Source organism: Melospiza georgiana, chromosome 3 (assembly GCF_028018845.1).
Source record: "Melospiza georgiana isolate bMelGeo1 chromosome 3, bMelGeo1.pri, whole genome shotgun sequence".
Classification (NCBI taxonomy): Eukaryota; Metazoa; Chordata; class Aves; order Passeriformes; family Passerellidae; genus Melospiza; species Melospiza georgiana.
In genome coordinates this window covers 70,008,100-70,020,601 of record NC_080432.1, presented here as the reverse complement: position 1 = coordinate 70,020,601, position 12,502 = coordinate 70,008,100, and the positions used below count along the sequence as shown (strand labels likewise).

Sequence of the window (12,502 nt, the reverse complement as noted above, 5' to 3'; positions counted from 1 at the left end):
TTGGCTTTTGGATAACAAGAACACATAGTGTTGTCATAGATTATGGCATGCATTAATTTAAGAGGCTAAAATGTCCATAAAAATAACTTTTTGCATGCTGCAGAGTGACAAAGACTTATTTGGGCAATATAATGATGAAAAGAGCAAGCAAAAACAATACCAAGGAACTCAAATCCCACAGGTCAGACAGAGTGCAGAGGAGTTGAGTCAGTAAGAATTAACACAGCTGGAACCAAGGCAACAGTAGGTGACCTGCAGCACTGGTTCATGGCTTGGTGCTCACCTGCTGGGATGGCGACACTGAAGGCTTTTGACTGAGGACCCGGTCCCCTCCTGTTTGCTGCGCGAATTTTGAAAATATAGCGCTCCCCAGCCTGCAGACCATCTATTATGGCTGATGTTGTAGCTCCAGAGTAGGTGATGGACTTTGCTCCAAATGGCTTGAGAGCCGGGGCGTATGAAAGAATGTATTCTGAAATGATTTGGCAGACGGTTGGAAGGAGGAAACTGAAAACAGTCCTGTTTCCAGCGGACAGACTGTATGGGTAGGATGAATTAGAACGTGCATTACTAAAATTAATACACTGGCAATGCACGCCGAGTCAACAGCTGGAGTATAAAGACATGAGAGAGAGATACACGTATATATGTAGGTTAAGTTGAATATTTGTTCTTATTCAGAAGAGATACTTCTACCAGAAAATATCAGCACTGCAGATTTGCCAAATGGTAGCAACATCACGTCTGTCCAAGAAATTCTAAATATGACACACTGTGCTTAGTCAGAGCTGGGGTCAAACACCACGGCAGAGAGAGCAAAGCAAGGTCTGGTTGCCACTTTGAAACTCCCCTTGCTCTCACCTTCGAGTTTTGAATTACTGTGATACCTGTGCTCTGTCTTAGCTTTCTGTGTTGAGAGAAATTTCACCCCTATAGGAACAATTCTGGGCATGAAGAGGAATCTTCCCATTATGCTCCCAAGAAGTGCAGGTGAAATGTCAGATATGTGCAAGCTCTGTTTTCTTTTCAAATCCTCTGTAAGAGGCACAGGTATCAGACAAAACCAGGGTTTTGATAATAAATTTCACGGGCTGCCAGCTTTCTCTCTCTACACAAAAAACCCACAATAATACCTGAGGAGCCACAGTGCCACAATGAGAAAAGTCTAGAATATAACGGCATCTTTTTTTTTCTGAAAGTGACCCCATATTTATTGTGTTCAGAAATAAGGCATGCACAGTTCATCCAAATCAAGGGAAAAATTATTGATATTTTATATGCAAATAAATTTAATGCTCCACTGAAAAACAAATCAAGGTATCAGAAGGCACGAATCCTTTTTCTTTGAATCTTTTTTCTTTTCCTTCTTTTTACACAAGCATTGCTTCCATGGCAGAGACACTGGTGTAGCTTCTGATAACTCTTAAATGACTACTGGAGAACACTGTTTCCCATTATTTTAATTTGTGGTATAAATACAAAAAAGGACAGGATTGAAAAACAAAAGGATCAAAAGAAAAAAATTCCTTATTACCACATGGTATCAAAATGACCATGAAATGCTAATTCAGTGATTTTATTTAGCCAGTAAAAATATCTTGTCATTTATTTAGTTTAAAAATAAGACATCTCCTGTAACACTTCATACTCAAACAATGATATATTAGATGTGTATAAGCATTCAGCCCTTAAATATTAGGTATCTTTATTGCCTTGGATGAATGATCTAATAAGAATGCAGGCAAAACTGCACAAAGGGCTACAGATTGGTCAAAATTAGGAGCAGACTTGAAATATCAGATAATGTCCCTGCATGACCCTTCTTACAGAAATAATGATTCTTGGACACAACTGCAGCTCCGTTGAAGTAATTGGCAAGACTTCTACTGACTTCAAAAAGGGAAGGAATTCCACCACTGTCCTGAAGAACACATAAAGCAGGTCTTGCAGACAGGGTGTACCTCCCTCCAGGCCAATGATTTTTCAAATCCTGAGATGCTGTAGCGCTGATAAGGGACCTCCAACAACTTGTGTAATTTGAGAACACAATCTCATTAATCACTGAAGAACAGGAGGCTAAAAAATCAGCCTCATTTTCAGAGGGAAACAGGGAAAAATCCCAGAAAGAGCTTTTTCTTTTTCTTTAATTCTATGCAAATCTTAGCCAACTGGCAAACTATCTTTATGACTATGTCCAATAACATTATAGTACACAAGATTTATGCCTGAGATCTTCTGAAATCAGATTTGTGTTTGCTTCTTAAGCTGAGGATTTCCTTCCATGACAAACTAGAAATAAAACACAACATAAACTCACTCACTTTCTTGGCAACTACCCAACTTTTTCCTCTACAACTAATTCTTTAAAATCTTTCTGGAAACTTCTTTCTTGAGCCTCACTTTGACCTGCCTATTAATGGAAGAAGAGATAAAATGTGCAGGTATGATACACCAGGAACCTCTGTGACATGCCCGGCAGATAGTGACAGTGGCTTCTCAGTGGCACTGTGGAGACACTGGGCTGGAAACTTGAAAATCTTGCTTAGGTTTAATCAAATGAAAGAATCCTGGCACAGCCAAGGTTCCAGCTTACTGCAGGGCAGCAGTCTGCCTTTGAGAACAACAGCTCCTTGAGGGAGTTAGAAACCAACAGTGAAGACTTACCTTTGACTTTTCCTTCACTCTCTGGAAGAGCATCCCAGGATGCTGCTACAGAGGTTGGTTTCCCCTTTAATGGCCAAACATCCAAATTTTCAGGTGCACTGGCAGGAGCTGGGAAACAGCCATACACAGAAGAGGCAAGTAAGAATCAGCACAGCACACACCTTTTGCTCCATAGCAGAGATTCCTATACAGCTACTTCAAAGACAAACGTGAAGAGTACACATGGCTCAGGTCCATGCTTGTCTCTGTCACATCTCTCAAAGATAAATGTGAAGAGTACACATGGCTCAGGTCCATGCTTGTCTCTGTCACATCTCTCTCTCAGACTGCCATAGCAAAATTTTATTCCATAATTTTAAGAAAAGGAAGTCTGCACGAGACTGCTATGGTGGCTTAGCCAGAATGACACGGTAATTTGTTTGTTATGGAGCATTTCCCTGTACCAAAGGGGCCTGACAGCTTCTCCATGGTGGAGGGAGGATTTTAGTTTGCTGTCCACAAAGAGGAATGGAAGCCAGGTTGCTCTTCTCAAAGGAAGGGGCACATATAGCTGCAGGGGTCCAAGGTGCTGAACCATCCCACAAAAATACCTAAGCCACTTCCCCTTGCTCTCCTTGCACCACAAGAGCAGCTGAGTGCACTCTCCTGGTGTGCTTCACTACCACAGGGATGCAGGCAGCAGCACTGAGGCCTTTCCCACACTCTCAACCCTCTGCTGCCCCAAGCAATCCCTTGGGGCTGGCTTTCCCTCAAGTCAGCCCTGTTCCACAGCTCAAACCCTATGCCTTGTGTTAGCCCAAGGACCCTCTGAATGCATACCTGCCTCTGGGGTCCGCTGGTAAACAGACACGCTCCATTTGCCTTCCTTTTCTCCCTCCAGGATCTGGATGGCAAACTCATACATAGTGTCTGGCAGCAGGTTCTCCACCAGCGCCCGCCGGTTGGGCACCTGCTTGTAATCCCACCTTGCCGATTCCCCCTTTTCCCGATAGCGAACATTGTACTGCCTGGCACCAGAAACACAGGAAAAGGAAAGTAAGCATGGGAAAGTGGGAGCCCAGCAATAGCAGAACCAGAGTGGGACAGGCATGCTTTGCCCTCAAGTAGCCTTCTGGAGCTTGGGGAGGAGCCTACCAAAGTGCAAACAACAAAGTACCAACAACAAAACCCTGCATGTTTTTTTCCTTTCTCTAATGGAGTGTGATTGCTTTCACCCCAAAGGATGGATTCTCCAAGATGGCTCTTTCAAGATTCTTATTCAAAACTGAGCCAGGCATGCTGGGTGGTTCCACACCCCTACCTCACTGCCCCATGGCCATGAGCATGGCTGGATTGCTGGCAGGCCCTTGCTCCCAGAGCAGCACCAGTGGCTCAGTTCCCATCTGTCTGCCTGCATAACTGCTTCCACAAAGAAACAGAGAACATCTAAAATTACTAGTTTTCCTGCTGTGACTCTCAGGGCACTTCAGCCCCAGTTTGCACAGCTCTTCAGTGTTCCCAGGCCGAGCAACACAATCCAGTGCTTTCAGATCTTTGGCAGTTTCCAGCCCATTTCCTTGTTTGTTTTGGTCTCCAACTGCTGCAGCATGCTGCCACAAGCCAAGCTCTCACTCACAGGAGCCCCAGCCTGCTCAGCATCAGCTGCATGGGGTTCCTGGAGGGTCAGAGGATGCAGGGTGCAATGATGGGTGTCTTTCCCACTGCAGTGATGTGTCTTTCCCACTCCACCCACAGCATGGTCATCTCAAAGCTGTAGTCTGTTTTGACAAATCAATCCAACACTTCACCTCTGTGGGCTGTGCCTTGTCCCCCACTCCTTCTTTGCCCATGCATCTTTGGGGATTTGCTGGCTGTGGTGGTGTACCAACGCTGGAATAGCCAAATAAATACCAGAGCTGGTGCTGGCAACATTTCAGAAGAGAGGTAAACCCCTGTAGTACAACACTCACACAGGTCTCTAAATTCTAACGAGCAGGGCGCTAGGAGGCAAGCTAAATTTTTCTCATAACCAACAGCAGTTAAATAAATGCAAAAGCATTCAGTAGAGCATTGGAAGCAGTTCCCCTTCAGTACTCATTTAAAAACCCAGGGCTAAGTACCTATTTGCTGCAACCTTCCTCTTTTCATACAGTGGGTCAGTCCAAGTAACAAGCACAGACTGAGAGGACATAACTCGAACAGTTATGTCTTGTGCCACCTCCACCTCTTCCTCCTCTGAAAAGGCAAAACAGAACAGCATGCCATTGACAACACTGGAGTTCTCATAAAAAACAGCAAATGTCTTCAACTGATGCAATAATATTCACACAGCACAGTTGATTTAGAAATACAGGTGGGAGTAGAAAACTAATTGCATTGATTACTGATGGTATTTCATGGAAAAATAATTTCTTTTGTTAGCTGTGTGTCAGCAAGACTACAGTACTAATACATTCTACAGTCCTTCAATACTCTATTTGTCCCCAAACTGTTACCCACAGCAAATGTTTTCTAACATACTGATATTCACCATCTGCAGCAAATGCACTGCTAGAGGTACCTGGAGAGCAGAAATTTTGTCTTAAAGAAAATTCTGAGATTTTAAAATCAGGTTTCATTTTGAAGGGCAATAACACCTTCTTCAAAATTTTTTTCACCAGGGAGAATTAGTGTCTATTTAATGTTTTTGAGTGCTTCAAACAGGTTGTTTGAATTCAGCTTTAATTTATTTTATGGTGTACAAGAAAAGAAATTTAAAAACAATTGAAGTGGGCTGTTTTGACATATCAGAGTACCTTTCACAAATAATTTACAAAATTTTAAAATTAGGTGAAACTAATTTGATATTTTGAGGTTTTTAATTTTGATGAGGTTCCCTTTTCTATCTGTCCATCACAGTTGTTTTAGTCTAGTCTATCTACTGGCTAATGAGAGATTGAATATTTTTTCTTACTAGTGTAATGACAACTATTTCCAAGGCTCCCAAAGGCACAGAACGTACAAGGCACGACCTTCCAGAGTTTTATAGACAAGTAACATTGGAAAAAATATCGATGTCTCAGGAAAGGAAAGGAGCCAGTAAACTCTGGAGGATGATCTCAGTCTCTGGGGATCTTACTCATATATGACTGAAATTCAGGGAGAGATTGCCCTTCTCTTCAGCAAGAGAAGGGCATTAGCCCAAAACCCAGCACTGCCTGCACAAATGGCAGGCAGCAGGGAGGCACGTTGCCCCTCTTCCATCAGGTTTTTAATGCACAGGGTTTTCAGACAGTTCCAGGCTTTCCATGCCAAACAGCTACCATACAAAATGGCCAAGAGGACCCATCTACTACCCACAAGTAGCTTAGGGGGCCTATTGACAAAGTTTTGCAATGGGAGCACCTGAAGAAAGAAAGTGAGCAATTAATGAGAAAGGAAAAGGTGTGAGATGGGATTTCAATACAGTTCAACCACAATTCTCAGTTCTGGCATAGGTGTTTGTCACCATCAAAACCTCCTAAACACTTTGCCATTCCCATGCCATTCACATCACAGTGTGAGGGGGTGAAAAAGCACACTGGTATGGAGATGGTTCAGAATCTCAGTCATCCTTTTTAACCGTGGCAGCAGCATGCAATCACTTCTTTCCAATAAAAGTGAAAACTTTTGCTGGGTTGATGCTTCTGGTAATCAACCCCTCAAAAAAGGGGTTATAGATCTGAGAGAAAGAAGGCATATAATTTTGGGGGGCCTGGCTTTGATTTAATCAAGTCTTCTCATGCAGTTACTGCAATGCGTAACATTTGTCAGTAGACAGAGAGGAGAAGATTAAAGAAAAAAAAAAATAAACAGGACTTCAGAAACTCAACCAACCATGTTACAAAATTATATTATTTTATTAATCCTGCTTGAATTAGAGACATCCATCAAGCTCTTTACCACAAAGAGAAAAACATAGTAGCTCTAGCACCAAAAGACTTTCCGTGTAAAAATCACAAAGCTATCTCTTTGCATCCAATTGTCTCCACTCATTGAGAGTAGATGTGAAAGAAACATACCTGTGACTTTTCTTTTAGTTAAAGATGACCTATAGACAGGTTGGCTCCTTCCTTGTGAGCTCCTTGATGGTAGTGAAACCACATGAACTGATTCAGAGGCTGTGCATGCAAGGAAAAAACAGAAGGTTTCCTGTAACCTTTTTCATTTATAAGAAAGAATGGATTTCAGAGTGGTCCTACCACATGCAAGCACAATCTGAGCTATGGCTCTTCTCTCCACCATTTCCCTCTGGTGTTAATACAACAAACTTGCACATGGTGTCTCTTTAACATAGCATCGAGTTCTCCTACAATTTCTACACAATTCTCTACATAATGCCCTCACTCTGCTAAGATACAGGACACAATTATAACAAGTGTTTTCATTTATAGGAAGAAGGGTTTTTGATACCTAGGACAGCACATTATCTGTGCTCACCTGGCAGCTGCAGGGGACTACAGAAGCGTGCTAGCTAAGCCAGGTGCTATCAGGGAAATTTCACTCACCCAGTTTTCTTGCTTCCTGGTTTTGTCGCTCTTGCGGCATCGGAGAGTAGCTCATCCTTCGGTTGCTCTCTCCATATCCACGGGGATAGCCTTGGGATCTGCTGTGTGGACCCCTGAAGCCTGCTCCATAAGGGGGTCTCCACCGAAAAGGTACCTTGCCATCTGCAGACTGGGCTCGCGCTCTCAGAGGTCTGCTTGGCATGCCTCTCTCTTCACAAAATAAGCAAACACACACACAAACCCCGTGAGAGTTACTATGGAGCACATGATATCACATTCCACATATGTCTGTTGGAAGCACATCTATAAAGATCAGAACAAAGGGCATAATTTTACAGCTTTTTAATTGTTTCTGTAAAACCAAATTGGAATAACAAGAAGATTTCCAAGTGGGATGTACAATACTTAACAGTGTCTTTTCCCAGGCCCTTCAGACAGACTGGTGCAAGACCTTGAAAGTGAAAACACATCATAATACAAGGACTCCTGCCAGAAACTGGGGATGTCTTGTAGCTTTCTTGTTTAAATCTTTTCCTTTTTCTTTTTTTAAACCCTCTTTCCCCACTTCAGGCACACCGGTACCTTATTTTTTTGGGAAGAGCTAAAGTTCAGTGTAAAATGAAGCACAGAACAGTTTTACTATTAAAAGCAGGTTCTTTGCTCCTAAACCCATCTCTAATTGTTCTGTTCTCCAACAGAGGCATATCTAAAATATCTGTTTTGCACATGCCTTCATTCCTGACTTCCCAAACTCCCATTATATGATCCCTTCAGCACTGTAAAAGGTATCTCATGCAAGTTGGGTATTTTTTAACATTTGCTGACAAGTTGGCAGCGTTCTTTTAAGAAGTCACACTGGTTCAAGGCTTAACCGCTCTTCTAGTGAAAAAAAAACTTTCTTAGTATCCAATCTAAACCTCCTTCTGGGCAACTTGAGACCATTTTCTCTTGTTCTGTCACTTACAACTTGGGAGAAGAGATTGACTCCCACCATGTTAAAACTTCCTTTCAAGCAGTTGTAAAGATTAACAAGGTCACCCCTGACACCTTTTCTCACCTATTCTTAACAACTCCAGCTCCCGCAATGTTTCTTTATAAGACCTGTGCTCCAGAGCTTTCCCAGCCTTGCTGCCATTCTCTGGACTTCCCCCAGCACCTCAATGACTTTCTTGTAGTGAGGGGCCCAAAACTGGACACAGAACTCAAAGCAGTTGAGTATCACCAGTCCAAGTGCAGGGGTATGATCCCTTTCCTGGTCCTGCTGCCATGCTATTTCACATACATTTTCCTCATGTCCAACCCAAACCTCCCAAACAGCTACCTGCAGCTGCTGCCCAGCATTACAGGGCTACATGTGCCTTGCTCCCACCAAGAAGTGACTTTTTGCAGCCTCCCATCAAGGAGCAGCTGGCTGCTGAGAGATGTTTCCCTATCCTCCTGTTTGTCAGATTGAGCCAGTCCCATTCCCTTAGGCTCTCACTGGAGCCCATGTGCCATTGGTAGCCACCACATCCCCAGATCCCAACATTTCTCCTGAGCATCCCAGCCCTGGCTGAGGGAAATAACACCTCTCCTCAACAAGCCATGCTCTCCCAGGTGCCTGAAGTTTTTCCAGGCTGCAGTGGAAACACACTGTGCTGGTTTTCTCTCAGAAGCCCTGTATGTTTTGGGAAGAACACTGCTTCCCAGTCAAAGCTGCAGCTTTCATCTGCAATTAAAATAGAGAGTTGCAAGGGATGAAGGATACAAAAGGAACCAGCCCGGCCAGAAAGCCATATGGAAAGTATTCAATCTGAAACAAATGTGGTTTTAGGCAAAGAGAATTGTACCGAGCCTAAGGCTGAATGCAGGCGATCAGCTGAGATTTTAAAACCAGGGCTTTCCAAGGATTCAATTACTTTCCTCATGGCAGCATCACACTCTACTACCATTGTTCCCATTTCACTAGTTAGCTCCAGTTTCTATTTATCATTTCTCATCACAGTTTGACTGGCAGGAGTTAAAAGGCACCCAAGATGGAGTTATCAGCAATGGTTAAAATAGCATTGTTGATAACTGCTGATCCATCAAAACCAACGCTTTTGGGTGAAGTCTGTTCCAGGCTTTACAAGAAAGGGACTTCTCATTAAAAATGAAGAGCAGCAGCAGGAGTTTATCACAGCCTAGGAGCCATCAGTCTGATCTGGGATAAGGCTGAAGGCCCTGACCTCAGCCACACAGGGCAAGATGAAGCTGGGTTCACACCTCCCCACAGAAGTACCTACAAAGTTGCTGTCCCACAAGGTTTAGCCATGCCAAAGAGTTGGCACTTCCCAGTCAGGACATTTCACACTCCTTAAGTCCCCAACAGAGTCACTGTCTTCTGCAGTTACAGCCCCTCAGCATCCCCTTGTCCTGGTCTCCCACTCTCATCTTAGTTCTGGGGAAAAAAATATGAATTTCCACAAGGAGGATAACCCTGGGACTGTAGACAGTGTGCAACAAGAGAAACTCATTGTATCCCAAAGACCAGAGTTTTGTCCTCCTAGCCAGGCTTATTCATGTTCAAAAAAATCCCTCAGAACCACCACCACCAACAAAAATCACACCAAAAAATCAGAACTATCCTAAACAAGCTACACTCACTAGAGAAGGGATGGGAGGAGTAAGTAATAAATCCAATGCTTAATTTAAGTCATTCAACTCCCAATGATGCCCCTTCCTGTGGGGATACTGAACTCCCCAGGAACAATAGTCTTAAACAGTCTTAAAATAATTAGCTACCAAGTAACCAAGTACTTGACTGAACTTAAGGTTGGGTCTTCCTCATCTGCCCATTATTTACCCCTGTAAGCATCTTCTCTTTTGTTCCAAAACTGATTTAACAGCTTTCTGAACTTCCACTCTGGTCAAACTAAATCAACTGGCAATCATCTTCAGAACTCATCTAAAGATCTACCTGCAATTACATTAAAATAAAATGCTTTCCTATAGTCTCGAAAATGAGAAAGAGTCACTCCCTTTCACTCTCTTCAGTCTAGAAATCCAACATTACTTAGAACTGCAGAAATCTTGGCCCTAAAACTGTACAGTATCTTGGCCCTAAAAATTTAGGGCTGATTAAAGCCTTGAGACTGACTTCTCACAGATGAAATGTCCACTAGTATTGCCAAAATGTCTCTGTACTGTAGGAAAGCATTTTACAAACTATGTAAGCCCAAAGCACAAGGTCTAAACTGAGGGTAAAACATCTCTGAACAACCACACAAGGAGGCAGCTTGCACTTGCCAAATCATACAGACTCTTCAGAGGGTCTCATCAATTATCTAGCAAAGGAAAACACAAAATAGTTCCAGAAGAAAAGGGAAGTACTGACCCCTAGCAATCAATCTATAACTGCAGGGGAAAACATACAAGACAACTCAAACCCATTAAGGTACAAAAAGTCATTGAAATTTGAGGTCACAAAAAATCAGGCACTTCAATTTACCACCACAAGTCCAGGTACAGATTTTTCCTTTTGCCTTCCATAGTCAACAAAAACTTTTCTACACTTTGTGCGCCATAACTTCAGGACTGGAAAACTGGACCTATAAAAATGTGTTCTGCTGCAGAGATGGCACATAATTTGGCACAGCCAGTAGATAACATCCATATAGTTTATAAGCAACTATCAATCTCTCTTTTACAGGCAGAAGCCTGGGAGACTGAGTACAGTGACCCAGCCATGACCAAAGTAACAGCTTGGAGGCAGAAATTGTAGCTGCTAAGAGATAACAAGTCATCAGAAAAGACCAAAAATGGTAGCTGGTAAATGAAATTTTGCAATGGACAACTTGACCAAAAATCATCAGAATTTGCATTGCAACAGCAAACTGGTAGGATTTTTGCAGCTTTTTTTAGGGGAAATGTGGTGTTTTGGTTTTTATTACTATTTTAAATTAAGTTCTAAGCATAAAATGAGACTTACTGATTCTGAACCCTGTACTTGAGACTACTGCTGCTTTACCAGACGAAACAGTATGAAAGATTAAAGAAAAAGTACTGCTCAGAAGAGCAGTTCAGAAGAAAAGAACTGTTCAGTTCATTTATCCTTCTCAAAAAGCAGACTCCTGTCTTAAGAAGACTTTAACTGCTCCCTAAGCTCAACTAACTGTCCTTTGAGATAAGAACCTTGTACCACTGGCAATCTGCAGTCCAATTTCAGAGCTGAGAAACTCGGTTTAAAGACACCCTGCACTTTTCCACTCAAAACCACCATCAGGACTAGAAAATACCCCAGCCAGATGCAGTTCCTAGATCTCAGAGCCATTTCTGTGGGAAACAACACTCTGTATAATATGCATTTCCATAAGTGTCCAAGCCCTACCTCATGAAGATGTCAACAGTATTTGTAGCAAAAAATGTTAGTTAATTAATGAACAAGAAAAAAAGTGACACTATCTTTCAATTCCTTAGTGGGCAATTCTAAATTTAATTCCATTTGTGAGGTAAGACTCTTTGTAAAACATTCATACTCATAAAACCTATTGTATTGGCCACTCCTAAATGCAACAGCTTGAGCTGTGACACTCAAGATCAGGGCACACATGACAAACACATCCTAGGGCAACTCTACAGGTGCCCTTTTTGGGCTGCTTGTGAGGAAAGTCAGAGAGCAAACCCCCACATCCATGTGGCAGTGTTCATGTACTGGCTGTATCATGGCCAGACCTTCACCAGGAAAATTTTGTTTTTTTCAAAAATACTTTGCAACATGATCACTTCTTTCTTCTTCATGTCCCCAACAGGTTTCCCCCAAACAGGATGTTTCCCACATCCTGTCTTCCAACAGGTAAATCACTTTTGTATTGGCTTTAAGGGTTGGAGCAATTTAGATGCACCATCTTATTTTTTCACCTGATTTGAAATAGATTATGAAACAGAGTGTATTTGAGGTGAAAGTAGAGCTTTACCAGCAAAGCCAGGCATCTAAGCTTTGCAGTCCTTTGTACAACTTAAGGCTTTCAACCTTTGCTGATTACTCATTAACAGTAAAAGAAAAATGTCATTTTACCATAACTGAAAAGCAAAGGGGAAAGAAAATATCTCACTTTTCTCATCCAGCAACCCACACAGGGGTGGCTGCTCTCCTCCTCACCTTCACGTACTCTGTCTGTTACCTGTCACCATACAGCTACCCCCAAGACACATCAGCAGAGAAGAAAATAAGAAAGAGCACAAACACAATACTACAGGAAGATAGTTGTTTTCCACCAAAAAATTAATGCCCTACTTTGTCTAAGTGTTACTGGATTTTTTTTAAGTTGATGGGGTTTTTTTAAGTTGATGACCCAAGCTCAGTTAAGAAAATG

At 42.4% G+C, this 12,502-nt stretch overlaps 1 protein-coding gene across 1 annotated transcript in view; it reads right to left on the bottom strand.

The window, feature by feature from the left end:
• The window catches only part of FNDC1 (fibronectin type III domain containing 1), a 62,393-nt gene that overhangs the window by 32,306 nt on the left and 17,585 nt on the right, over positions 1-12,502 (bottom strand). Inside the window, exons 2-7 of the mRNA XM_058021384.1 lie at positions 7,170-7,379; positions 6,684-6,782; positions 4,764-4,878; positions 3,484-3,671; positions 2,665-2,772; positions 284-472 (exon numbers count right to left, since the gene is read on the bottom strand). Coding sequence (XP_057877367.1) covers positions 284-472; positions 2,665-2,772; positions 3,484-3,671; positions 4,764-4,878; positions 6,684-6,782; positions 7,170-7,371 — 901 coding nt within the window. The 5' untranslated portion in view covers positions 7,372-7,379. The remainder of the gene's footprint in view (positions 1-283; positions 473-2,664; positions 2,773-3,483; positions 3,672-4,763; positions 4,879-6,683; positions 6,783-7,169; positions 7,380-12,502) is intronic.